The 24,211-nt window shown below is 41.7% G+C and overlaps 1 protein-coding gene across 3 annotated transcripts in view; it reads left to right on the top strand.

Annotated features, from left to right (window-relative positions):
* Positions 1-23,103, top strand: part of igdcc4 (immunoglobulin superfamily, DCC subclass, member 4) — a 44,981-nt gene extending 21,878 nt beyond the window's left edge. The window contains exons 8-19 of one of the 3 annotated variants that reach the window (XM_062989807.1): positions 6-173; positions 5,513-5,677; positions 5,887-6,102; positions 6,305-6,406; positions 7,406-7,589; positions 8,198-8,325; positions 8,534-8,704; positions 9,956-10,090; positions 11,043-11,145; positions 12,183-12,405; positions 12,529-12,648; positions 22,789-23,103. In XM_062989807.1, the coding sequence (XP_062845877.1) occupies positions 6-173; positions 5,513-5,677; positions 5,887-6,102; positions 6,305-6,406; positions 7,406-7,589; positions 8,198-8,325; positions 8,534-8,704; positions 9,956-10,090; positions 11,043-11,145; positions 12,183-12,405; positions 12,529-12,648; positions 22,789-22,986 (1,913 nt within the window). In that variant the 3' untranslated portion in view covers positions 22,987-23,103. Of the gene's footprint in view, positions 1-5; positions 174-5,512; positions 5,678-5,886; positions 6,103-6,304; positions 6,407-7,405; positions 7,590-8,197; positions 8,326-8,533; positions 8,705-9,955; positions 10,091-11,042; positions 11,146-12,182; positions 12,406-12,528; positions 12,649-13,236; positions 15,809-22,788 lie in introns of those variants that run through there. The other 2 variants (XM_062989806.1, XM_062989805.1) reach the window with 2 other exon arrangements.
* Positions 23,104-24,211: the final 1,108 nt, after the last annotated feature.

The following is a 24,211-nucleotide window of genomic DNA, read 5'->3' as shown; positions in this document are numbered from 1 at the left end:
TGCAGCAGGGCTGGACAACATAGAGTATCAGTTTGCCGTGAACAACGACACCACGGAGTTCCACGTGAAGGAGCTGCAGCCTCACACTGCCTACAACTTTTACATGGTGGCTTATTCACCCATGGGCGCCAGCCACCCATCTCAGTCTGTCACTGTGGAAATGCTGGAGGACGGTGAGTGCCGACTGGCAGAGCAGCCAGATGAGGTAGAGCCTGTTATACTGTAGGTTCCAAAACGTTAATAAGGTTGGTAGAGTCCCAAAAATTGTGAATGCGCTGGTACTTTAAGGTTGGGAGAGTCTCAAGAATGGTTAAAACTCTGTTACTTTAACCAAAATTCGAGTTATAAGGTTGGTAGCGTCTTAAAAATTGTGAATGCGCTGTTACTTTAACACAAACTCAAGTGATAAGGTTGGTAGAGTCCCAAAAATTGTGAATGCGCTGTTACTTGAACAAAAACTCAAGAAATATGGTTGGTAAAGTCTCAGAAATTGTGAATGCGCTGGTACTTTAACAAAAACTCAAGTAATAAGGTTAGTAATAAGGTTGGTAGAGACCCAAAAATTGTGAATGCGCTGGTACTTTAACAAAAACTCAAGTAATAAGGTTGGTAAGGTCCCAAAAATTGTGAATGCGCTGTTACTTTAACAAAAACTCAAGTAATAAGGTTGGTAAGGTCCCAAAAATTGTGAATGTGCTGTTACTTTAACAAAAACTCAAGTAATAAGGTTGGTAAGGTCCCAAAAATTGTGAATGTGCTGTTACTTTAACAAAAACTCAAGTAATAAGGTTGGTAGAGTCTCAAAAATTGTGAATGCGCTGTTACTTTAACACAAACTCAAGTAATAAGGTTGGTAGAGTCTCAAAAATTGTGAATGCGCTCTTACTTTAACAAAAACTCAAGTAATAAGGTTAGTAGAGTCTCAAAAATTGTGAATGCGCTGGTACTTTAACAAAAACTCAAGTAATAAGGTTGGTAAGGTGCCAAAAATTGTTAATGCGCTGTTACTTTAACACAAATTCAAGTAATAAGGTTGGTAGAGTCACGAAAATTGTGAATGCGCTGGTACTTTAACACATACTCAAGTAATAAGGTTGGTAGATTCCCAATATTGTGAATGCGCTGGTACTTAAACACAAACTCAAGTAATAAGGTTGGTAGAGTCTCAAAAATTGTGAATGCGCTGGTACTTTAACAAAAACTCAAGTAATAAGGTTGGTAAGGTGCCAAAAATTGTTAATGCGCTGTTACTTTAACACAAATTCAAGTAATAAGGTTGGTAGAGTCACGAAAATTGTGAATGCGCTGGTACTTTAACACATACTCAAGTAATAAGGTTGGTAGATTCCCAATATTGTGAATGCGCTGGTACTTAAACACAAACTCAAGTAATAAGGTTGGTAGAGTCTCAAAAATTGTGAATGCGCTGTTACTTTAACACAAACTCAAGTAATAAGGTTGGTAAGGTCTCAAAAATTGTGAATGCGCTGTTACTTTAACACAAACTCAAGTAATAAGGTTGGTAGAGTCCCAAAAATTGTGAATGCGCTGTTACTTTAACACAAACTCAAGTAATAAGGTTGGTAAGGTCTCAAAAATTGTGAATGCGCTGTTACTTTAACACAAACTCAAGTAATAAGGTTGGTAAGGTCTCAAAAATTGTGAATGCGCTGTTACTTTAACACAAACTCAAGTAATAAGGTTGGTAGAGTCCCAAAAATTGTGAATGCGCTGTTACTTTAACACAAACTCAAGTAATAAGGTTGGTAAGGTCTCAAAAATTGTGAATGCGCTGTTACTTTAACACAAACTCAAGTAATAAGGTTGGTAGAGTCCCAAAAATTGTGAATGCGCTGTTACTTTAACACAAACTCAAGTAATAAGGTTGGTAGAGTCCCAATATCGTGAATGCGCTGGTACTTAAACACAAACTCAAGTAATAAGGTTGGTAGAGTCCCAAAAATTGTGAATGCGCTGTTACTTTAACAAAAACTCAAGTAATAAGGTTGGTAAGGTCTCAAAAATTGTGAATGCGCTGGTACTTAAACACAAACTCAAGTAATAAGGTTGGTAGAGTCTCAAAAATTTTGAATGCGCTTTTACTTTAACACAAACTCAAGTAATAAGGTTGGTAAGGTCTCAAAAATTGTGAATGCGCTGTTACTTTAACACAAACTCAAGTAATAAGGTTGGTAGAGTCCCAAAAATTGTGAATGCGCTGGTACTTTAACACAAACTCAAGTAATAAGGTTGGTAGAGTCCCAATATCGTGAATGCGCTGGTACTTAAACACAAACTCAAGTAATAAGGTTGGTAGAGTCCCAAAAATTGTGAATGCGCTGTTACTTTAACACAAACTCAAGTAATAAGTTTGGTAGAGTCCCAAAAATTGTGAATGCGCTGTTACTTTAACACAAACTCAAGTAATAAGTTTGGTAGAGTCCCAATATCGTGAATGCGCTGTTACTTAAACACAAACTCAAGTAATAAGGTTGGTAGAGTCTCAAAAATTGTGAATGCGCTGTTACTTTAACACAAACTCAAGTAATAAGGTTGGTAGAGTCCCAGAAATTGTGAATGCGCTGTTACTTTAACAAAAACTCAAGTAATAAGGTTGGTAGAGTCCCAAAAATTGTGAATGCGCTGTTACTTTAACAAAAACTCAAGTAATAAGGTTGGTAAGGTCCCAAAAATTGTGAATGCGCTGTTACTTGAACAAAAACTCAAGTAATAAGGTTGGTAGAGTCTCAAAAATTTTGAATGCGCTGTTACTTTAACAAAAACTCAAGTAATAAGGTTGGTAGAGTCTCAAAAATTGTGAATGCGCTGGTACTTTAACAAAAACTCAAGTAATAAGGTTGGTAAGGCCTCAAAAATTGTGAATGCGCTGTTACTTTAACAAAAACTCAAGTAATAAGGTTGGTAGAGTCCCAAAAATTGTGAATGCACTGTTACTTGAACAAAAACTCAAGTAATAAGGTTGGTAAGGTGCCAAAAATTGTTAATGCGCTGTTACTTTAACAAAAACTCAAGTAATAAGGTTGGTAGAGTCCCAAAAATTGTGAATGTGCTGTTACTTGAACAAAAACTCAAGTAATAAGGTTGGTAAGGTCCCAAAAATTGTGAATGCGCTGTTACTTGAACAAAAACTCAAGTAATAAGGTTGGTAGAGTCTCAAAAATTTTGAATGCGCTGTTACTTTAACAAAAACTCAAGTAATAAGGTTAGTAGAGTCTCAAAAATTGTGAATGCGCTGGTACTTGAACAAAAACTCAAGTAATAAGGTTGGTAAGGTGCCAAAAATTGTTAATGCGCTGTTACTTTAACAAAAACTCAAGTAATAAGGTTGGTAGAGTCCCAAAAATTGTGAATGCGCTGTTACTTTAACAAAAACTCAAGTAATAAGGTTGGTAAGGTCCCAAAAATTGTGAATGCGCTGTTACTTGAACAAAAACTCAAGTAATAAGGTTGGTAGAGTCTCAAAAATTTTGAATGCGCTGTTACTTTAACAAAAACTCAAGTAATAAGGTTACACTGTGTTCCAAATTATTATGCAAAAAGTGTTTAGGAGTGATAAGGTAAGAATTTTTTTGTTTGTCAGTTAAACTCATTGATGGTGATGTGTGTCAGGGCTCTTTATATCACTGAAAGCAATTGCAGACATCTGTGCTAATTAGTTTGGCAGGTGTGTCCAATTAAAGGCAAGACTACTTAAGAAGGCTGTCCCACATTATTAAGCAGCCTACATTTTCAGCCAAAATGGGAAAGAAAAAGGATGTGTCGGCTGCTGAGAAGCAACAAATTGTGGAGTGTTTAGGTCAAGGCATGACTACAATCAACATTGCCAAGACACTTCATCGTGATCATCGCACAATCAAGAAGTATGTAGCTGATTCAGAGCACACACGTGTGCGTGCTGATAAGAGAAAATTGAGGACTCTTTCCAACAGGCAATTACGTCAGGTTAAAAGAGCAGCTGCAAAAATGCCTTGTCATAGCAGCAGACAAGTTTTTGAAGCTGCTGGTGCCTCCAACGTCCCCCGAACAACAAGATGCAGGGTCCTTCAGAGGTTTGCAGCTGTGCGTAAGCCATCCTGTCGACCTCCTCTATCCACTGCACACAAGCAGAAACGGCTCCAGTGGGCCAAACAATACATGAAGACTGACTTCAAAACTGTTTTGTTCACCGATGAGTGCCGTGCAACGCTCGATGGTCCAGATGGATGGAGTGGAGGATGGCTGGTTGATGGACACCCCATGCAAACAAGGCTACGGAGGAGGTGGAGTAATGTTTTGGGCTGGAATCATGGGGAGAGAGATTGTCGGCCCCTTTAGGATCCCTGAAGGGGTAAAGATGACCTCCATAATGTATGTGGAGTTTCTCAAACAGCACTTCCTGCCATGGTTCAAGAAGCAGAACCGTGCATTCCGCAGCAAGATCATTTTCATGCATGATAATGCACCGTCTCATGCTGCAAAGAACACATCTGCATCTCTGGCTGCTATGGGCATAAAAGGGGACAAACTTATGGTGTGGCCCCCATGCTCCCGACCTCAACCCCATTGAGAACCTCTGGAGCATCATCAAAAGGAGTGTCTATGATGGCGGGAGGCAGTTCACATCTAAGCAACAGCTCTGGGAGGGTATTCTGTCCTCATGCAAAACAATTGAAGCAGATACCATCCAAAATCTGACAAATTCAATGGACGAGAGAGTTCAGAAGCTCCTTTCGAACAAGGGGTCCTATGTGCAAATGTAACATCACCTAGAATAAAGTTTTGACTTGAAAACTGTTTGATTTCAGTTTGTAATAACCAGCTAATGCTTATAATTTCACAAATGACCATTTTTTTGTTCTTTATAAAAATGAAAAGGTTGAAAACTCTGCTGTGCATAATAATTTGGAACATGCATTTTGAGTGCATTTTGAGTGTTTTATTTTTTTAAAAATATACTGTTATCATTGGCAGTTTGTTCAAAAATCTTTCAATTGTACTCTAATAGTTGATGACTGGAAAATTACAATGACTGCAATTCATATAGGTAATTTTGGAAAATCTGAGAAAATATTATTTGCATAATAATTTGGAACACAGTGTAGTAGAGTCTCAAAAATTGTGAATGCGCTGGTACTTTAACAAAAACTCAAGTAATAAGGTTGGTAAGGTGCCAAAAATTGTGAATGCGCTGGTACTTTAACAAAAACTCAAGTAATAAGGTTGGTAGAGTCCCAAAAATTGTGAATGCGCTGGTACTTTAACACAAACTCAAGTAATAAGTGTGGTAGAGTCTCGAAAATTGTGAATGCGCTGGTACTTTAACACAAACTAACTACAAACTCATAGACGTGTTTGTAAAAGTAGTTATCCAAATAATGCCTTGTAGTAAGAATAAGATTGTAGTCATGCCCAAAAGCATCCCCAAACTATAATATTTCCTCCACCATACTTCACAGTTTGAATAAGAGAGCTGGTGTGAGGCACTGTTTTGTTGTGTGTATGTGTATTGCAGTAGACGAGGTGCTCTCGGTGGAAGTGGGAGGCAACGGAACCGAGGCAGCACCGAGAGACCTGAAGCCGAATCACACGTACGAGCTGCGGATGGCGGCAGGGACGCGTCCAGGGTTTGGTGAGCCATCAGAGTGGGCCGTAGACCAAAAGCCCAACCTTACCAAGGGTACGCAAAGGTCATAAGGCGCTTGCTCTCTGCTTTTGCTATTTTATATATTAGTTTAAGTATATTAGTATATATTATATAGTATATATTATACATATATATTAGATTGTACGTTTATATAGTTATATTAACCAGTCCGGGCCAGGCCAAATATCTGTTCGCATATGTGCTGTGAATATTTTAAATATCCACTTTCTCTCTGTCTTTAGGACTCTTTGCACCCACAGAGCTCCAAGTGAGAGCTAAAGTCCATTCTCTCCATGTCACATGGCAGCCACCGCCCAATCACACACAGTTCACCAGCTACAAACTCTCATATCAAGAGGTCGACGGGGATGAAACAGCCAATGAGGAGAGTCCTGCCGGCGCTGTCCAGCAGATCAGACTACGGAAGCGAGTCAGGCATTATGAGATTACAGGACTGGGTAAGAAATGTTGTTGATCTCTCGGGGCACGGACTCCACAAGACCTCTGAAGGTGTCCACCAAGTGCTTACGAGCAGATCCTTTAAGTCCTGTGTGTTGCAAAGTAGCGCCCATGGATTGGACCTGATTGTCCAGCACTGGCTTGCCCTCTACGCATAGTGCATCCTAATAAATGTACACTTGTGATGCTTGTGTGTCACAGCTCCTGATCGCCTGTACGAAGTAAGAGTCTGGGCGTGTAATAAGACGAACGAAGGCTATCCTGCCATGTGGAAGGGTCGGACAGAGAAGTTGTCTGATCGAGGTTAGTTTGTGTGTGCATGTGTGTTTGTTAAATTACATTAATATACACTGATCCGCCATAGCATTAAAACCACCTCCTTGTTTCTACACTCACTGTCCATTTTATCAGCTCCACTTACCATATAGAAGCACTTTGTAGTTCTACAATTACTGACTGTAGTCCATCTGTTTCTCTACATGCTTTGTTAGCCCCCTTTCCCCCTGTTCTTCAATGGTCTGGACTCTCCAGGACCACCACAGAGCAGGTATTATTTGGGTGGTGGGTCATTCTCAGCACTGCAGTGCTGCAACACAACATCGCCCCGTGGGCAGCTTCCTGTGACGGAGACAGAGTGGACAGACAGTGGACACGGTATTTAAAAACTCCAGCAGCGCTGCTGTGTCACACACACTAACAAACCACCACCGTGTCAGTGTCACTGCAGTGCTGAGAATGATCCCACCACCTAAATAATACCTGCTCTGTGGTGGTCCTGACCATTGAAGAACAGGGTGAAAGCAGGCTAAAAAGGTACAGTCAGTAATTGTAGAACTACAAAGTGCTCCTATATGTTAAGTGGAGCTTATAAAATAGACAGTGAGTGTAGAAATAGTTTAATAGTGTTGCACTGGGTCCGATTCATTAAACATTAAACACCCTTGACATGTCACCAGACAAGTTTTAGTAGCCTTAATTGGCTGTATTTAATAGACTGCATGTCTTTGGACATGTGGGAGGAAACCAGTACATACAGAAAGGACCCTGGCTGCCCGGCCGGGCAATCGAACAAATGCCCTTCTTGCTGTATGAGAGGTGACCAAAGCCCTAATCCAACTTTAGGACTTGAAGGTTGTTCCAAGCTTCTTCTATCTTAAAATAATAAGAGCCACTGTGGTCCTGGTAACACTGAAAGCGCTAAACGTTGTGTTATATTCTTGCCCTGATTTATACATTTATATAATCACATTTTAAAGCAATGTATAACCTTAAAACGTAAAATCTTGTGTGTCTGTTTTGCAGCATGGCCACAAGACCACCTTCTCCCTTTGCCTCCTAGCAGTGTAAAAGCCTGGGCCAATAGCTCTACCTCAATTTGGCTGCGATGGGAGAAGCCCATGTTCAGTAACTCTCATGTAATTACCTACACGATCCGATGCAGCCCGTCTGGCACCCGTAACGCCTCCCTCGTCTCTTACTACACCAGGTGAGACTAAGTGCTATGGTAGGTGAAGTCTGTTAATGTTATAACTATGAGCTATTGGTAACAGTAACAATCGAGGGTATTATGATTGGGTATAAAAGCTCTACTGTTCTTTTATTGTATATACATATATATATTAACATCCAAGAGACATACCCTGATCCTTATTATCCCTCTAAATAAATAAATAACTAAACTTGTTTTTTGATATATGTTTAAAGTCTAATATAAAAGTAAGATGACAGGTTAGCTTTTTTCCATTCATAATTCATGGTAATCCCTAAACTTCACATTACTGTGTGTTTCTGACCATAGAACACCACCGTTGGCTGGATATTTTGGTTGGCAGACCAGTAACACAGCACTGTTGCTGTAACTTTGGTCCCCTTATGGTCCACTACCCAAATAGTATCTTTAGACAGGTAGAATTAAGGTGGCGGATAAACCGTAATTAGCCACAGATAGCCAGCCTTGATATTCTAGGTGTGCTGATTAAACGGCTGGTGTATGTATGTATGTATGTATGAGTTAGGTGTAGCTAATTAAAATCACCATCTGTTTCCTAGGCGGCAGTCAAATCTGCACATACTAACATGTTTCTCTTTGTGTAGCACCTCTCAGGAGATCCTGTTAGGGGCCTTGAAGCCCTTCACCCGCTATGAGCTGGCTGTTCAATCCAACAGCGTCAGCATGGTCGGCCCCTTCAGCAGCACGGTGGAGGAGTCCACTCTGGCCGACAGTACGTACATGTTATTTGAACTCATATGAGCATTATTGTGCATGCTTGTGTGTGGACAGCTGTTAGGATCAGTTATCCGGCACCTGCTTTATTAAGCCAAGAAATAATTGCTCCACATTCTGCCTGCCCTAAATACTCAAGCTCTAACGCTAATGTATGTTTTTTTTATATAATTTTTTAGTGGCGTGTTTTTGTTTGTGTTTTTTAGGACCCTCTTCCCCACCTACAAACCTACACTTGAGCGCCATAGACTCATTCTCTGTGTTCGTAAGCTGGCGCCCCCCTCTGGAGCCCAATGGCATCATCGTGAGCTACCGGATGCTCTATAGTGACAATCTTAGTCAGCCTGATAACCTGTGGACCAACCTGAGCCATGACGGTAAGCACTGAATCATGGATTTTACCTTTGTTTTTTTTTACCTTTCTGGCTTTACTGGTCGAAGGATACAGTGCATGTAAGGCTGCTTTTATTATTAAAATATCCAAGAAGGTGGTTTTAACCTCTTGAGACCCAGCGGCCACATAGGGGACATGACATTTTGGCTTTGATATGCCTTATATCTCGTTCTGCTTAACTTAGACCTGTTGTCCCCATTAGTAGCAGAGATGTTCACAAGTCACAAAATACGAGTCCGAGTCGAGTCACGAGTCAATATAATAAACACAAAACATATATTGGAAATGTAGCATAGAAATAAACAAATAATCTGTAAGTTCAGATAAAAAACAACAACAGATTAGCGACTGTATTTAGCCGTTTTACTTAGTGCCTTTACTTTCCTAGTCATTGTGCAAATGAATGTAATTCCCGTAACAAGAAGGTTCCAGTTAAAAGCTTAAACTGATACGTTTTGTCTTCATTGCAAAACAAAAGTGCGATAAATCACGGCACAGCGACCAAAATCCAAAACACAGCAAAAAAAAATCATAACCACTGCTTACCTCAGCTTCTGTTCTTCCAGATGCAATTAAATTTATAACCGTGTGTCCCATTAGGAATAGAATCCGTTATTTTGTAAATGTGTCCTTATAATTAAAAACCTCCAAACTTTTCCCGGTTGTGAAGTAAAACACGAACTCGTTAGAAAGCCGATCAAGCGTTTCATTACCACGTCGTCTGTGTGACGCAAACTGAATAAATGCAAATAACAGCATTTCTTACTAAAAACTAAAATCAGGAGGTCTGATTGGTTCAGAAAGCGCTTTCAACCATTCTGTAGGGAGCGTTCCATTCACCCCAGTTGTTCCTTTGAAGTGCACTACGTAGGGTCCAATCTAAAGGTAACGAAAATGTTCAAATGAAGTACACTTCAAACTGTGTAGGGAGCGACGCTTCATCACTACGCTTGAAGATGACCCGCTTGGAGTTATAGGATATTCCGCTAGCACATCAGCGCCGAGATTCTTAACTCCTCGGTTCGAAACTCGGCGTTGCCACAGATCGGCTGGGCACCATATGGCAGGCGTAATTGGCAGTGCCTGTAGCGGATACTAATTGGCCACCGTATCTGCAGCAAATGGTATGCAAACACATACCATTAAATAGTAACGCCAGAGAAGCTGATCGTTTTGCAGTGGTTCCTACAGTTGTACATTATAAGCGATTAGTATGTCTGTTTGCTCTCTCTAGGCTCAATCACTAATACCGAGGTTCTGGATTTGATGAGCGGGACGCACTACTATTTTAAAATAGGGGCGTGCACCGAGGTCGGAGTGGGGCCTTTTTCATCCATAAAGGACGTCTACACACCTCCTAAACAATACGGTGAGTGTAATAAGCCTGCCAGTGCTGGGCGGTCTGACTGCCTATTCACATTTGTCACAGAACTTAAACATCTGATGTTTTATCTGATTTTTGTTCTTACATCACGGGGAGATCGATCGGTCATTAAGCTGCTTTGTCTGGGCTGTTGACAGTCTTCCTGATGTGCTAATTAAAAGTGCGACCAGCTGGGTTCGGCCCACGCAGCTCGCTAATATGTCTGCTTTTTGTCGATGTTACAGTTTTAATTGTTGAACAACGGTGCTAATAATTCACTGTATGGCCGAAAGTATGTGGACACCTTTCTTAAATCTTTAGTTTAGGTGTTTCAGCCATTTCCATTGCCGTAAAAGCAACTAAATCAAACCCTTTTACAGAAACAGAGATTGAAAACCAGGGCTTCTTATGATTTTGCACTGCATGGACACAAATTACCACATAGGCAAAATTTCAGAATTGTGGAATAATTTTTGGAATGGATTTAAACATTTCAAATATTCAAAAAAAAAAAAAAAAAACCCGAATGAAACCAATTATTTTATGATGTTTATTTACATTTTACATTTTCAGCATTTAGCAGACGCCTTTATCCAAAGCGACTTACAGTACAGTTACAGTATACAGTCTAAGCAATTGAGGGTTAAGGGCCTTGCTTAAGGGCCCAACAGTGGCAGCCTGGCAGTGGTGAGGCTTGAACCGGCAACTTTCTGATTACTGGACCAGTACCTTAACCACTAGGCTACAACTGCCTGTATATTTATTGTTTATTTTTTTTTTTATATAATTAAATCATACTTTGCCATACACCGTTAAGGCTTTATTGGCAAAGTGTGTTCAAGTGTAATCATACGCATTTGGAATCCATGATGATTTCCTTACATGATAAAGATTCATAAATAAACTTTGAGCAGAGGTGATGACACTTGCCCTCTCTGTCTCCCTTGCTGTCCTGCAGAGTTGGACATTCATGCTGTTACCGGGATCATTGTTGGTGTGTGTCTCGGGCTTCTCTGCATCCTGCTTTGCATGTGTGCGAGTTTCCGCAACGGAAAAAGCCGGTGAGTAGGAACGTAGGTACAAACACACACTTCTTATAATACAGTGGTACCTTGTAACTCAACATACCCTAAACTCAAAATCTTTGAAACTCTGTGCCCTTCTTTGAGAAATTTGTTTTCCTAAAATCAACGTTTCCCTTAAACTCAACGTTTGTGCGACAGCCGCTTTGTTCAGCGCTCGGCTTAAGCTGTGCGGTAAAAGGTAATTGAAGTGCGAATACGAGATGAATCTGCGTTTGTGTGGAATAACCGCCGGATTCACTCTGAAAGCTCCACGTGTATCTGTGTTTATCTGGATTTTTCTCCTGTTTCACTTTTAAACTTGTGTTACAGCTCGGAGTTCTGAAAAATTGTAAGAATCCGCTTTTTCGAGAGAGTCTAAAACGCTTATCGTTAATAAAAAAAAGCTTAATGTGACTCAATGTATTAAAAGAACAACATAGAAACACTAAAACTCTCTTAATTATTACTTCTCATAAGTTCTCGTCACTAATTAAGAAGTATAAGAAAACAATAAAGAAGTAAAGATGTAGAGCAGGTTTGATTTTTAACTGTTTTTAATTGTATTTCAGTGTTTTTTTTTATATTATATTTGTCTTATTTTCAGTGTATAAGTGTCAAAAACAACCCCATTATTTTACATTAGCCTAAATATGCAGTTCCACAGGACCATGAGACGCTTTAACAGGTTTTCCATACATCCTTATGGGAAAAAATACCTTAACACTCAATGCCTTTTAAACTCAACACCACTCCCAGAACCAACTGACGTTAGGTTTCAAGGTACCACTGTATTAGAAATAGAAATTTGCTTCTAATATTAGTGCTAGATGTAGGTGATCTTTTTTGCATCTGGTCATTGGGAAGTGCAAGGACCATCCAAAAATTCTGCTCTCTAAATAAAAAGCATTATTTAAATCTTTCAATAATGTTATGAACTGTATATGGTGAATTCTATACGTTCTTTACCATTATGTGTGTCTAAGTTTGCTTTTATTTTGTTTCTTTAAAGTAAATAAATTCTACCTTTCTTGTAGTGAGGTTTCTGGAGGGTTGGAAGCCACCGTGTTGAACCCTCAGTATCGTAGGAACGCCCACCCCGTGTCTGTCGACGTCCCTGAGTGCTCTGACTCCCATGAGCTGGAAACCTTGATGCCTCCTGGAGCCCAGGACCCTGTTCTGACCCATAAGGAATTGAATGAGCAGCAAAACCTTATGGTTAGTGTAGGCGGGGTTAACGATGCACCAGCAGAACCCAAGGTAAGAACTGTGTTGAGTCCATGGTACACAATCACTCAGATCTCAGGATTTGCCTGCTGTGGTTATTCAGGGTGACACTATTTTAATTGTCACTATAATAAATCATAGCATTTTTTAATCCAGACAAACTGGAACGGTTCTATCAGTCGGGACTGGGCCAACAGGATCAGCATGTACAGAGAGACAATCTCAGAAAGCTCACCGTGTCTTACTAATGGACTCCGGGACACCAAGGAGTATAAGGTAATAGTGGGAACACTGATGTATGTATTTGTAGTCTATTAGACACTCCTACCTAGTTGGTCCACCTTGTAGATGTAAAGTCAGAGACGATCGCTCATCTATTGCTGCTGTTTGAGTCGGTCATCTTGTAGACCTTCATCAGTGGTCACAGGACGCTGCCCACGGGGCGCTGTTGGCTAGATGTTTTTGGTTGGTGGACTATTCTCAGTCCAGCAGTGACACTGAGGTGTTTAAAAACTCCATGAGCGCAGCTGTGTCTGATCCACTCATACCAGCACAACACACCACCATGTCAGTGTCACTGCAGTGCTGAGAATGATCCACCACCCAAATAATACCTACTCTGTGGTGGTCCTGTGGGGGTCCTGACCATTAAAGAACAGGATGAAAGGGGGTTAAAAAAGTATGTAGAGAAACAGATGGACTACAGTCAGTAATTGTGAACTGCAAAGTGCTTCTATATGGTAAGTGGAGCTGATAAAATGGACAGTGAGTGTAGAAACAAAGAGGTGGCTGATCAGTATATGTTTATTGTTTTCCTATTGATAATATGTCTTGATAATCGGACCGCCTCTGTTTGGCTTTCAGAACCGTAATCAGGAGCGTCAGCAGTCGTTCGGCTCTAATCAGGTGGAGGCCGAAGTGATCGTGCACTCGGAACTGTCGGATCCACTGAAGCAGCCGGAGCTTCAGAGTGAAACCGATCTTTCCTTAAAGTCTCCAGCCTGTGAGTCTATTTACCGAGAGGAAGCTTTACAACCATCGCCATCCTCATCCGAGCCTGCCACTCAAATCCAGCCTCTGTCTTCGATTGCCAGTCCCAACGGACCTCTGAAAAAAAACGGCCCGATCCAGCGGACTACGGGAGGGGTGAAGGAGCAGGGCGTGGGATTATCCCTCGAGCATCTCTGGACTGACCAGCCAGGTCTAGAGAAAAGAGATCACAGACTCCGCTCGTCCAGGAAAGCTCTTTCCCAAATAGGTCTCCCGCCCTCCCCTCCGACCTTCGCCAGGTCTGGGCTGGTTCACTCTACCTCAAGCGCACATGGCTACCTGTGCTCTTAAGCATTAACGGAGGATGAGGACCACCATGGCAATATTCCGTTCTTGTTTTATAAGTGTATTCATAGAGAATATTTTTTTAGCTCTAGGAACCATGGGTATGCATATTAATGCATTTAAGTGAAGGGTTTTTCGGCTTATGTGCGTGTATGTATTGATTTAATATACATACATGCACATTTAATGTATATAAACTGTAGTACATGCACTTACTGGTCACTTTATAAGGATAAGGTCCGTCTGCTTGCGTCCAGTTTATAAGCTACACCTACCTACCTACACCAGGCAATTATTAAATATTCAGTTACTGACTGTCAGACATCCCAAGTTGCAAAAACTCATTTCAGGGAGGTACCCCCAGACCTGGACCTCGACACCGACCCCCCAAGCCCCAAAAAAAAAAAAAAAAAAAAAAAAAAAAACTCTCGCAAACACCAAAGGATATGGGTGATAACAGAACTTTTAGGAGCTGCTAACTGAGCTACTAAGCTAACTGTTCGCGTCACAAACACATTAATGTGTACTACATAGTGCACTAGATAGTGTGAAAGATAATAGATTTATGTTCCCTACATAGTGCACTAGATAGTGTGAAAGATAATAGATTTATGTTCCCTACATAGTGCACTAGATAGTGTGAAAGATAATAGATTTATGTTCCCTACATAGTACACTAGATTGTATATTAGAAAATAATTTATGTTCCTTACTTAGTGCACTAGATAGTGTACTAGATAATAGACTTATGTTTCTTACATAATGCTTTAGGTAGTGAGTTAGTTAACGGATTTAGGTTCCCTACATAGTGCACTAAATTGTATATCAGATCACTGATTTATGTTCCCTACATAGTGCACTAAATTGTATATCAGATCACAGATTTAGGTTCCCTACATAGTGGACTAAATTGTATATCAGATCACGGATTTATGTTCCCTACATAGTGCACTAAATTGTATATCAGATCACAGATTTAGGTTCCCTACATAGTGCACTAAATTTTATATCAGATCACGGATTTAGGTTCCCTACATAGTGCACTAGATAGTATTTTAGATATGAATTTATGTTCCCTACGTAGTGCCGTAGATAGTGAATTAGACAATTGGTTTATGTTTCCTACATAGTGCACTAGAGAGTGTATTAGATAACGCATTCATGTTCAGTACATAGTGCACTAGAAAGTATAACTAGATGATGATTTATGTTCCCTACATAGTGCACTAGAAAGTATAAACTAGATGATGATTTATGTTCCCTACATAGTGCACTAGATAGTGTATTAGATAACGCATTCATGTTCACTACATAGTGCACTAGAAAGTATAACTAGATGATGATTTATGTTCCCTACATAGTGCACTAGATAGTGTATTAGATAACGCATTCATGTTCAGTACATAGTGCACCAGATAGTGTATTACATAATTAATTATGTTCCCTACTTAGTGCACTAGACAGTATATTAGACAATTGATTTATGTTCCCTACACAGTGCGCTAAATTGTATATCAGATAACGGAGTTAATACGTGATCGGGAAAAAAAGTCAGTGTCGCCTGCGTGCGCGTGTGTGTGCGCGCGCTCTTGGCCGCTCGTTCTAGATTCCGGGAGATTTTATCTGACTTGCGGGGCATCAGGGAGCCGCTATGTATATGCGGGAGACTCCCGGAACTTCCGGGACACTTGGGACGTCTGGACTGTTGTCCATGTGGTGCTTTATGCTCTTAGTTATTCCATATATTCAAATAAATGAATGCCAATATTACCACCCATTGACCAGATGTTAATCAGATGGTGGACCATTCTAAGCACTGCGATGAGAGGCGTCTGAGCATATTTTGGGTTGGTTGGCTGGTTTGCCAGTACAACACAGTACCATGTTCTCACTGTGTTGCAGTGTTGCTGTGTCAGTGCCATATGTAAGGCTCTAAAGTGCGGTAGGTGTAGCTCATTCTCTACAATGGCCTAAAAAACCTAGGCGTTCCTAATAAAGTGGCTGGTAAATGTACACTCTCTATAATGGAGTTTTATAACTCTAAAAAGTGAAATCTGACTGTGTGTATAAAAAAAGCTAATTAAAATGTACTAATCTGTGATCTGTACGTGAAAAGCAGTTGTCAAGTCCAGTCCCCCGCCCTTCAACAGGTTTCTCAGGGTAAACACACACACACACACACACACACACACACACACACACACACACACACACATCATACATGTTGGACAGCTTGTTAGTTATATAGCATCATTTAAAACATCTGTTTCCATCAACCATAACATTAAAACCACCTCCTTGTTTCTACACTCACTGTCCATTTTATCAGCTCCACTTACCATATAGGAGCACTTTGTAGTTCTACAATTACTGACTGTAGTCCGTCTGTTTCTCTGCATGCTTTGTTAGCCCCCTTTCATGCTGTTCTTCAATGGTCAGTACCTCCACAGGACCCCCACAGAGCAGGTATTATTTGGGTGGTGGATCATTCTCAGCACTGCAGTGACACTGACATTGTGCTGGTATGAGTGGATCAGACACAGCAGTGCTCCTGGAGTCTTTAAATACCGTGTCCACTCACTGTCCACTGCTGCCTAGTTGGTCCACCTTGTAGATGTAAAGTCAGAGACGATCTGTCATCTATTGCTGCTGTTTGAGTCGGTCATCTTCAGGATGCTGCCCACGGGGCGCTGTTGGCCGGATGTTTTTGGTTGGTGGACTATTCTCAGTCCAGCAGTGACAACACTCACTAACACTAACACACCACCACCATGTCAGTGTCATGCAGTGCTGAGAGTAATCCACCATCTAAATAATACCCACTTTGTAGTGGTCCTGTGAGAGTCATGACCACTGAAGAACAGCATGCAAGGGGGCTAACAAAGCATGCAGAGAAACAGATGGACTACAGTCAGTAATTGTAGAACTACAAAGTGCTCCTATATGGTGTATATATAGTGTAGAAACAAGGAGGTGGTTTTAATGTTATGGCTGATCCGTGTATAAGGTCCATCTCTCAATACTGTTCAAATGAAGATCAAATGTTCTCATGGGGTGTCCTAACTTTTTCACATCACTGTACTTGTTCGTGCAACTAATAAATCCCAGTACAAATGACAGTAAACACAAGGCTGAGATGCCGAAAAGATGACGGATGGGTGTATACTGCTAACGACTAAAGTTTTTTAGTCGTCTTTGAAGGTGCTTCAAACATCGAATTCTCTCAGCCTCTACCTCATTTGTTAAAATTACTCTCTTATTGTGATTTAATTGTCAGGTATAATTGCCTTCGCTCGCTCGGCCTTTTGTCCACTAACTCGGTGCGTGAACACACCTTGTACCTGTCGGTTTCTTTGCTCTGGATAACAGCAGGTAATTTTTACCTCGAATTGGACTACTATTAAAGAGATTAGAACATGCGACCAGACACACAGTATTGGGTCTTTTTGAACTGAATTGAATCTGTCCATTATTTTCTCGCCTTTTCTCAGGGAACTCTGAACGCAGGGCGTCTGAGAAGAAGGAAAATTGGCAATTCCCTTATTTGGTCTTCTCCTCTTTTGTTTAATGCATTTTCTTATTATGCTTCCTCTCTACTGATGCTGACCCCCGCACCGATTGAGGAGAGCGAACGGACACACGTCCCCTCCGACACGTGTGCAGTACCGACTGCATCTTTTCACCCGCACGAGGCGAGTTCATATGCGGATCAGCCTTGTGTACATTTACATTTCCGGCATTTTAGTGGACGCTTTCTATCCGAAGCGACTTACAGTACTGTGACAGCATACAATCTAAGCAATTGAGGGTTAAGGGCCTTGCTTAAGGGCCCAACAGTGGCAACCTTGCGTGGCAGGGCTTGAACCGGCAACCTTCTGATTACTAGTCCAGTACCTTAACCGCTAAGCTACTCAGACGCTATCAATCAGCCAGCAGAGGTCGTAATTTCATCAGTTATGAGCTCCCTGTCCGGCTCCCTCCTTGGATGAACGACAGCCAATCGTCGTTCATGTGGCCGCCCTGCCCAGCCGGATGGCAGAGCCGAGATTCGATACGATGTGTTCGAAATCCCAGCTCTGGTGTGCTAGTGTATTTTACTGTATTTAAGCAAGCGCCCTTTTCTGTTCTTTAAAACTAAACAGTATGTTAATGGGGTGGCACGGTTGCTCCTGGGTAGCACTGTCGCCTCACAGCAAGATGGTCCTAGGTACGATTCCCAGGCAGGGTGGTATGGGGTTTTGCATGTTCTCCTCATGTCTGCGTGGGTTTCCTCCCATTTAGGGAGCTCCGATGTCCTCCCACAGTCCAAAAACTTGCAGTCAGGTTAATTGGAGACACTGAATTGCCCTATAGGTGAATGGGTGTGTGTATGTGTGTGTTACTGCGTGCCTTGCGCCCATTGAAAAGCTGGGATAGGCTCCAGAAAGTGAGTAAGTATGCTAATGTTACCATTACTAACAGAATATATTAATGTGGTGTCCTTTTGTATACCTCTCGTTAAAAGCCCGTACGAATTGTCAGGATACCAAAAAGGTCGACCACCCTGCAGTTTTAACCACTTGACTCCTAGCAGGTATGTTTTCACCCTCATGTTTACAGTTACAATACTATTACGGTGCCTTGCACAAGTATTTACTTCACTAACATGGCACAATAGGATCACAATAGGACCTATTGATGCATGTTGGGTGTGTCTACAAATGAGATTTGATGCAATCCACTTCTGGGGACCCCAATGCTGTCCAAGGAGGATGTATACACTGATCAGCCATAACATTAAAACCACCTCCTTGTTTCTACACTCACTGATTGTATTTTATCAGCTCCACTTACCATATAGGAGCACTTTGTAGTTCTACAATGACTGAATGTAGTCCATGTGTTTCTGTGCATGCTTTGTTAGCCCCCTTTCATGCTGTTCTTCAATGGTCAGGACCACTACAGAGCAGGTATTATTATTTAGGTGGTGGATCATTCTCAGCACTGTAGTGACAATGACATGGTGGTTTTGTGTTAGTGTGTGTTGTGCTGGAATGCTGTCACTGCTGGACTAAGAATAGTCCACCAACCACAAATATCCAGCCAACAGCGCCCTGTGGGCAGCGTCCTGTGCCCACTGATGAAGGTCTAGAAGATGACCGACTCAAACAGCAGCAATAGATGAGCGATCGTCTCTGACTTCACATCTACAAGGTGGACCGACTAGGTAGGAGTGTCTAATAGAGTGGACAGTGAGTGGACACGGCTGTGTCTGATCCACTCATACCAGCACAACACACACTAACACATCACCACCATGTCACCTGCTCTACCTGTAGTGGTCCTGTGGGGGTCCTGACCATTGAAGAACAGGGTGAAAGGAGGGCTAAAAAGGATACAGAGAAACAGATGGACTACAGTCAGTAATTGTAGAACTACAAAGTGCTTCTATATGGGTAAGTGGAGCTGATAAAATGGACAGTGAGTGTAGAAACAAGGAGGTGACGATACACAATACACTCAGTTTATTAAAGGGATCAGCTTGGTGCTACACGTAACAACTGGTGCTCTTCATTCAGGTTTCTACAGCATTCCAGTTTTTTAGCATTTCATCATAAATCATTCAGGAATTTTTTTAAATAATGAAGCAGCTGAATTTCTGTCACATAGGTCTTATGATATGTTTGCTTCATATCATGTGATTTTACAGCCCAGTATCTTGACAATGCAAAGCCAGTTAGCAGATTAAGGGTGGACTCAGGACTGATGTCTCAAAATTGTTCTTGTTCTTGTTATTTCCAGTGTTTTAGCCCCTTCCTGATTCCTTTTGTGCATTTGTGTATATTTGTTTCAGATCAAAGCATCAAATAATTTATGATTGATCAATCATTACACTATATTACAGAATCAGCCGGTTAATAGAAGACACCCCCCAGAGTGCTGAATCCACACATCACACGTGTCTACCAGCAATATGAAGTTGGTTATACACTATACATTTACAGCGGTAAAACACGCTAGCACACCAGAGCTGGGATTTCGAATACATCGCTGCCATGCAGCTGGGCTGGACAACGATTGGCTGTCGTTCACAGGGTGGGGATGAACCGCATCAGGGTTCCTTATATCTGGTGCAATTACGACCTCTGCTGGCTGGCTCCACTTACACATAGAAGCACTTTGTAGTTCTACAATTACTGACCGTAGTCCATCTGTTTCTCTACATACCTTTTTAGCCTGCTTTCACTGTTCTTCAATGGTCAGGACCCCTCACAGGACCACTATAGAGTAGGTATTATTTGGGTGGTGGGTCATTTTCAGCACTGCTGAAACACTGACCACTGTTGGTGGTGGTGTGTTAGTGTGTGTTGTGCTGGTTTGAGTGGATCAGACACAGCCGTGTCCGCTCACTGTCCACTCTATTAGACACTCCTACCTAGTCGGTCCACCTTGTAGATGTAAAGTCGGAGACGATCGCTCATCTATTGCTGCTGTTTGAGTCGGTCATCTTCTAGACCTTCATCAGTGGTCACGGGGCGCTGTTGGCTGGATGTTTTTGGTTGGTGGACTATTCACGGTCCAGCAGTGACAGTAAGCTGTCACTGCAGTGCCGAGAATGATCCACCACCTAAATAATACCTGCTCTGTTAGTGGTCCTGTAGGGGTCCTGACCATTGACGAACAGCATGAAGGGGCTAACAAAGCATGCAGAGAAACAGATGGACTACAGTCAGTAATTGTAGAAGTACAAAGTGCTCCTATATGGTAAGTGGAGGTGATAAAATGGACAGTGTGTGTAGATTTATATTAATACATAACCTTGAGACTCCAGTGGACCACAGTGAGAGTTGGCCTAGAGGATCTGAAACAAATCTCACATATGCAAGAAAGCAGGAAGGTTTTAAACACGTTTCCCCTGCACTGTATTCTGTATTCTGTATTCGGTTTGTCTTAATGTGGATACGGTACAATGTGTGTTCCAGATTAAAAAAAAAAATAAATAAGCTTAAAGTGTGAACGCCTCCGAACGCCTGTCCATGTCATTAGATTACGATTAGATTACGTTTTCTTTAAAGAGGGAACTGTTGGGGTTTGGGGTGTCATTCGGGGGGAAAAAAAAGGGAACGTCTTCGTGTTCAGGACGGCACTTCTACTAAACGCAAACGATTTCGGATTCAATGCTTGTTGAATTATTGCTTTTATGCTCTCACTGCTTACAAATACAGCAATAAATCGGGCACCCGCTTCCTCCCACTGGCACCCAGCCAGACTTCCACTAATTCATCTATGAATTGTATTGTAGGAGAAGATTGCCTCTACCTCTTGCTTTTCTGCACTTTGGAGATTGAACCAGCATCTCATCTCATCGAGAACAATGCTTTCCTGTGAATTAAAAGCCCAACTTTAAATGAAATCAGCTTGTAAGGAAGAATAATGCACACATGATGTGTATTTAACGGGCCATTTTTATGAGCAACCTGATCCGAGCTTCTGAACCAACTAATTAAAGTCGGTCTGGACCCATCTCACAGACAGTACTGTGGAGACCGAAGACGTGAGTCATTAAATTATCCATCTATTGTCCAGATCTCTTTTTTTTTAACTGCTTAATACAGCTCCAAATATCTTACTTTCTACGGCTCTGTCAAGGCGCTGGATGGAAGACCACTGGGAATGAGATTGAGGAATGCATCGGCGCACTCACTGCAAAAGAAACCCTTTTTAATCATGCAGACTCGAGGTATCTTGGTGTTTGGCCATCCTTGGCTGAAGTGTCCTTTGGCGGTGCATCAAAACCTTTCCGTAATATTAGGATTTGTCCGATACTGTATCTCTAGCAAAAAAGCATCTAAGCTTCCACCACATTAGTTCTGGGACTGTGCCATTGATCTTTTGCCAATCTGCCCTGGAACAATGTCAACTTTGGTTCAAGGAGCCAAGTGCCCTTTAATTAAAGTTAAATCTGATATTATATGAATTTATTCATACATTAGATTTGAATTCCAGCTTACATACAGACCAGACAACAAGCCATTACTCAGTCTGGACAACTCACAGGAGAAACGATTGTTGCATCATAGCCACAGTCTAATGGGCTACAGTGGTGGAAATGCAAGCCAGTCCAGACACAATGCAGAACCAGAACCAACTGAATGACCATTAGTTCTGCACATCCAGGAATCCTTCATACCATAAAGCTGGTGTGAAACAAGTTATGACCACTCGCCACTTTTTATTATATTACATTATATACATATATATAGATCAGCCATAACATTAAAACCACCTCCTTGTTTCTACACACACTACATTTTATCAGCTCCACTTACCATATAGAAGCACTTTGTAGTTCTACAATTACTGACTGTAGTCTATCTGTTTCTCTACATGCTTTGTTTGCCCCCTTTCATGCTGTTCTTTAATGGTCAGGACCCCCACAGGACCACTATAGAGCAGGTATTATTATTATTATAGGTGGTGGTGTGTTAGTGTGTGTTGTGCTGGTATGAGTGGAGTTTAAACACCTCACTGTCCCTGCTGTACTGAGAATAGTCCACCAACCAAAAATATCCAGCCAACAGCACCCCATGGGCAGCGTCCTGTGACCACTGATGAAGGTCTAGAAGATGACCGACTCAAACAGCAGCAATAGATGAGCGATCGTCTCTGACTTTACATCTACAAGGTGGACCAACTAGGTAGGAGTGTCTAATAGAGTGGACAGGGAGTGGACACAGTATTTAAAAACTCCAGCAGCGCTGCTGTGTCTGATCCACTCATACCAGCACAACACACACTAACACACCACCCAATTTTTCTGTCTTATTCTGGAGTAATACAGCATTCCTTAATACTATCAAGGACAGATGACCAAGTGTTATACTGTATAATGTATGTTGAGACCCCAACCTGTAAGCACATAGCTTTTCCAGTTTAATGTTTCCCAAGAGCCCCTGGAGCCACCGGTTGTGGGTAGGCGGCATCTATCTTTTCATGTCATGTCCTGACCTAAGATTGACCTTTTTTGGTCGTTTGCATGACAGACAGACGTACCATTTAAGGAAGGACACACTATGAACTCCATTAATACCCCACTTCTAGTGCAGGTGCCTTGACCTGCCAACAGAGGCAGCAATTATGCGGCAGCAACGAAGACCAGCTGATTCCCTCCCTCAGGCACAGCCAATGATGCTCGTTTGGATGCCCGGCCAGGTCAATAGCAGCAGTCGAGGACTCGGCACTGGTGAGACTGCTGCACTTCATGGAAATCTGACATATTGTTGGTGTGTAAACTGCTAAACAAATGAAATCAGCTGTATAGACGGTTGATTAGGTCAACCAAGGTGGCTTGTGACGAACTCTGCTACTGTACTAACAGTAGTGATGTTTTAATGTTACACCATTTAATAAAGCAGTATGTGGTTTGGGACACAGCCTTGTTTAAAATCATTTGCCCTTGATCAAGAACGATCAATACCAGTCAAGCTATGTTAACACCAACTAGTGTGTAGGCATTAAATTGATTGGTGTAGCTAACTAGTGAGGTAATTAAGTGAAATACATGATAAATAATTAAACTAATTAAAGGATAACATTATCTAAATGATCTTTGATAAGTAGCACTTAAGGTTTACTAGATACAATTTGTGTTCTTTTACAGCTTCCCCTTCAGCTTGTCCTGTTTACCTTAAAATTAAATGCAATTACAACGTTCCTCCAGCAGATGGCAGTAAAAGCACCTTTTTGTGTAACACAGCATGCATACATAGTCATTGTCTGTTTGACCACTGCTTTGGTGCAATTCATGGGGCGAAAGGTAGGAAACACCCTAGACAGGTTGTGCCAGTCCATCACAGGGCACACACACACTCATACCTAGGGGCAGTTTAGTATCTCCAATAACCCTGGCTGCATGTCTTTGGACTGTGGGAGGAAACCGGAGCTCCCGTTGGAAACCCAGGACATGGGAGAACGTGCAAACTCCACACAGAAAGGACCCGGATAGGCATCATAGAACAACAAAACCAGCACTTGGAGTAAATGTACACAATCCAATTGTACCAATACTATAGTCAAAGCTACTGTACCTAATAAAGTGGTCAGTAGACTGGTTAATTAAAGTATTAAATTAAATGCTGCATTACATATAGTCGACGGCGGCACGGTGGCTCAGTCAGTAGCACTGCCGCCTCACAGCAAGAAGGTCTTGGGTTCGATTCCCAGGTGGAACGGTCTGGGTCCTTTCTGTGTGGAGTCTGGGTGGGTTTCCTCCGGGTGCTCTGATTTCCTCCCACAGTCCAAAGACGTGCAGTCAGGTTAATTGGAGACACTGAATTGCCCTATAGGTGAACGTGTGTGTGTGTGTGTGTGTGTGATGGACTGGCGCCCCATCCAGGGTGTTACTGTGTGCTTTGCGCCCATTGAAAAGCCCATTGAAAAGCTCGGATAGGCTCCCCCCGATTGGATAAGCGGTTAAGAAACTGTGGGTAGCACTGTCGCCTTACAGCAAGAAGGTCCAGGGTTC

This window comes from Trichomycterus rosablanca, chromosome 27 (genome assembly GCF_030014385.1).
Source record: "Trichomycterus rosablanca isolate fTriRos1 chromosome 27, fTriRos1.hap1, whole genome shotgun sequence".
Classification (NCBI taxonomy): domain Eukaryota; kingdom Metazoa; phylum Chordata; class Actinopteri; order Siluriformes; family Trichomycteridae; genus Trichomycterus; species Trichomycterus rosablanca.
The sequence above is the reverse complement of the archived record's forward strand: the minus strand, read 5'-3'. Positions and strand labels throughout refer to the sequence as shown.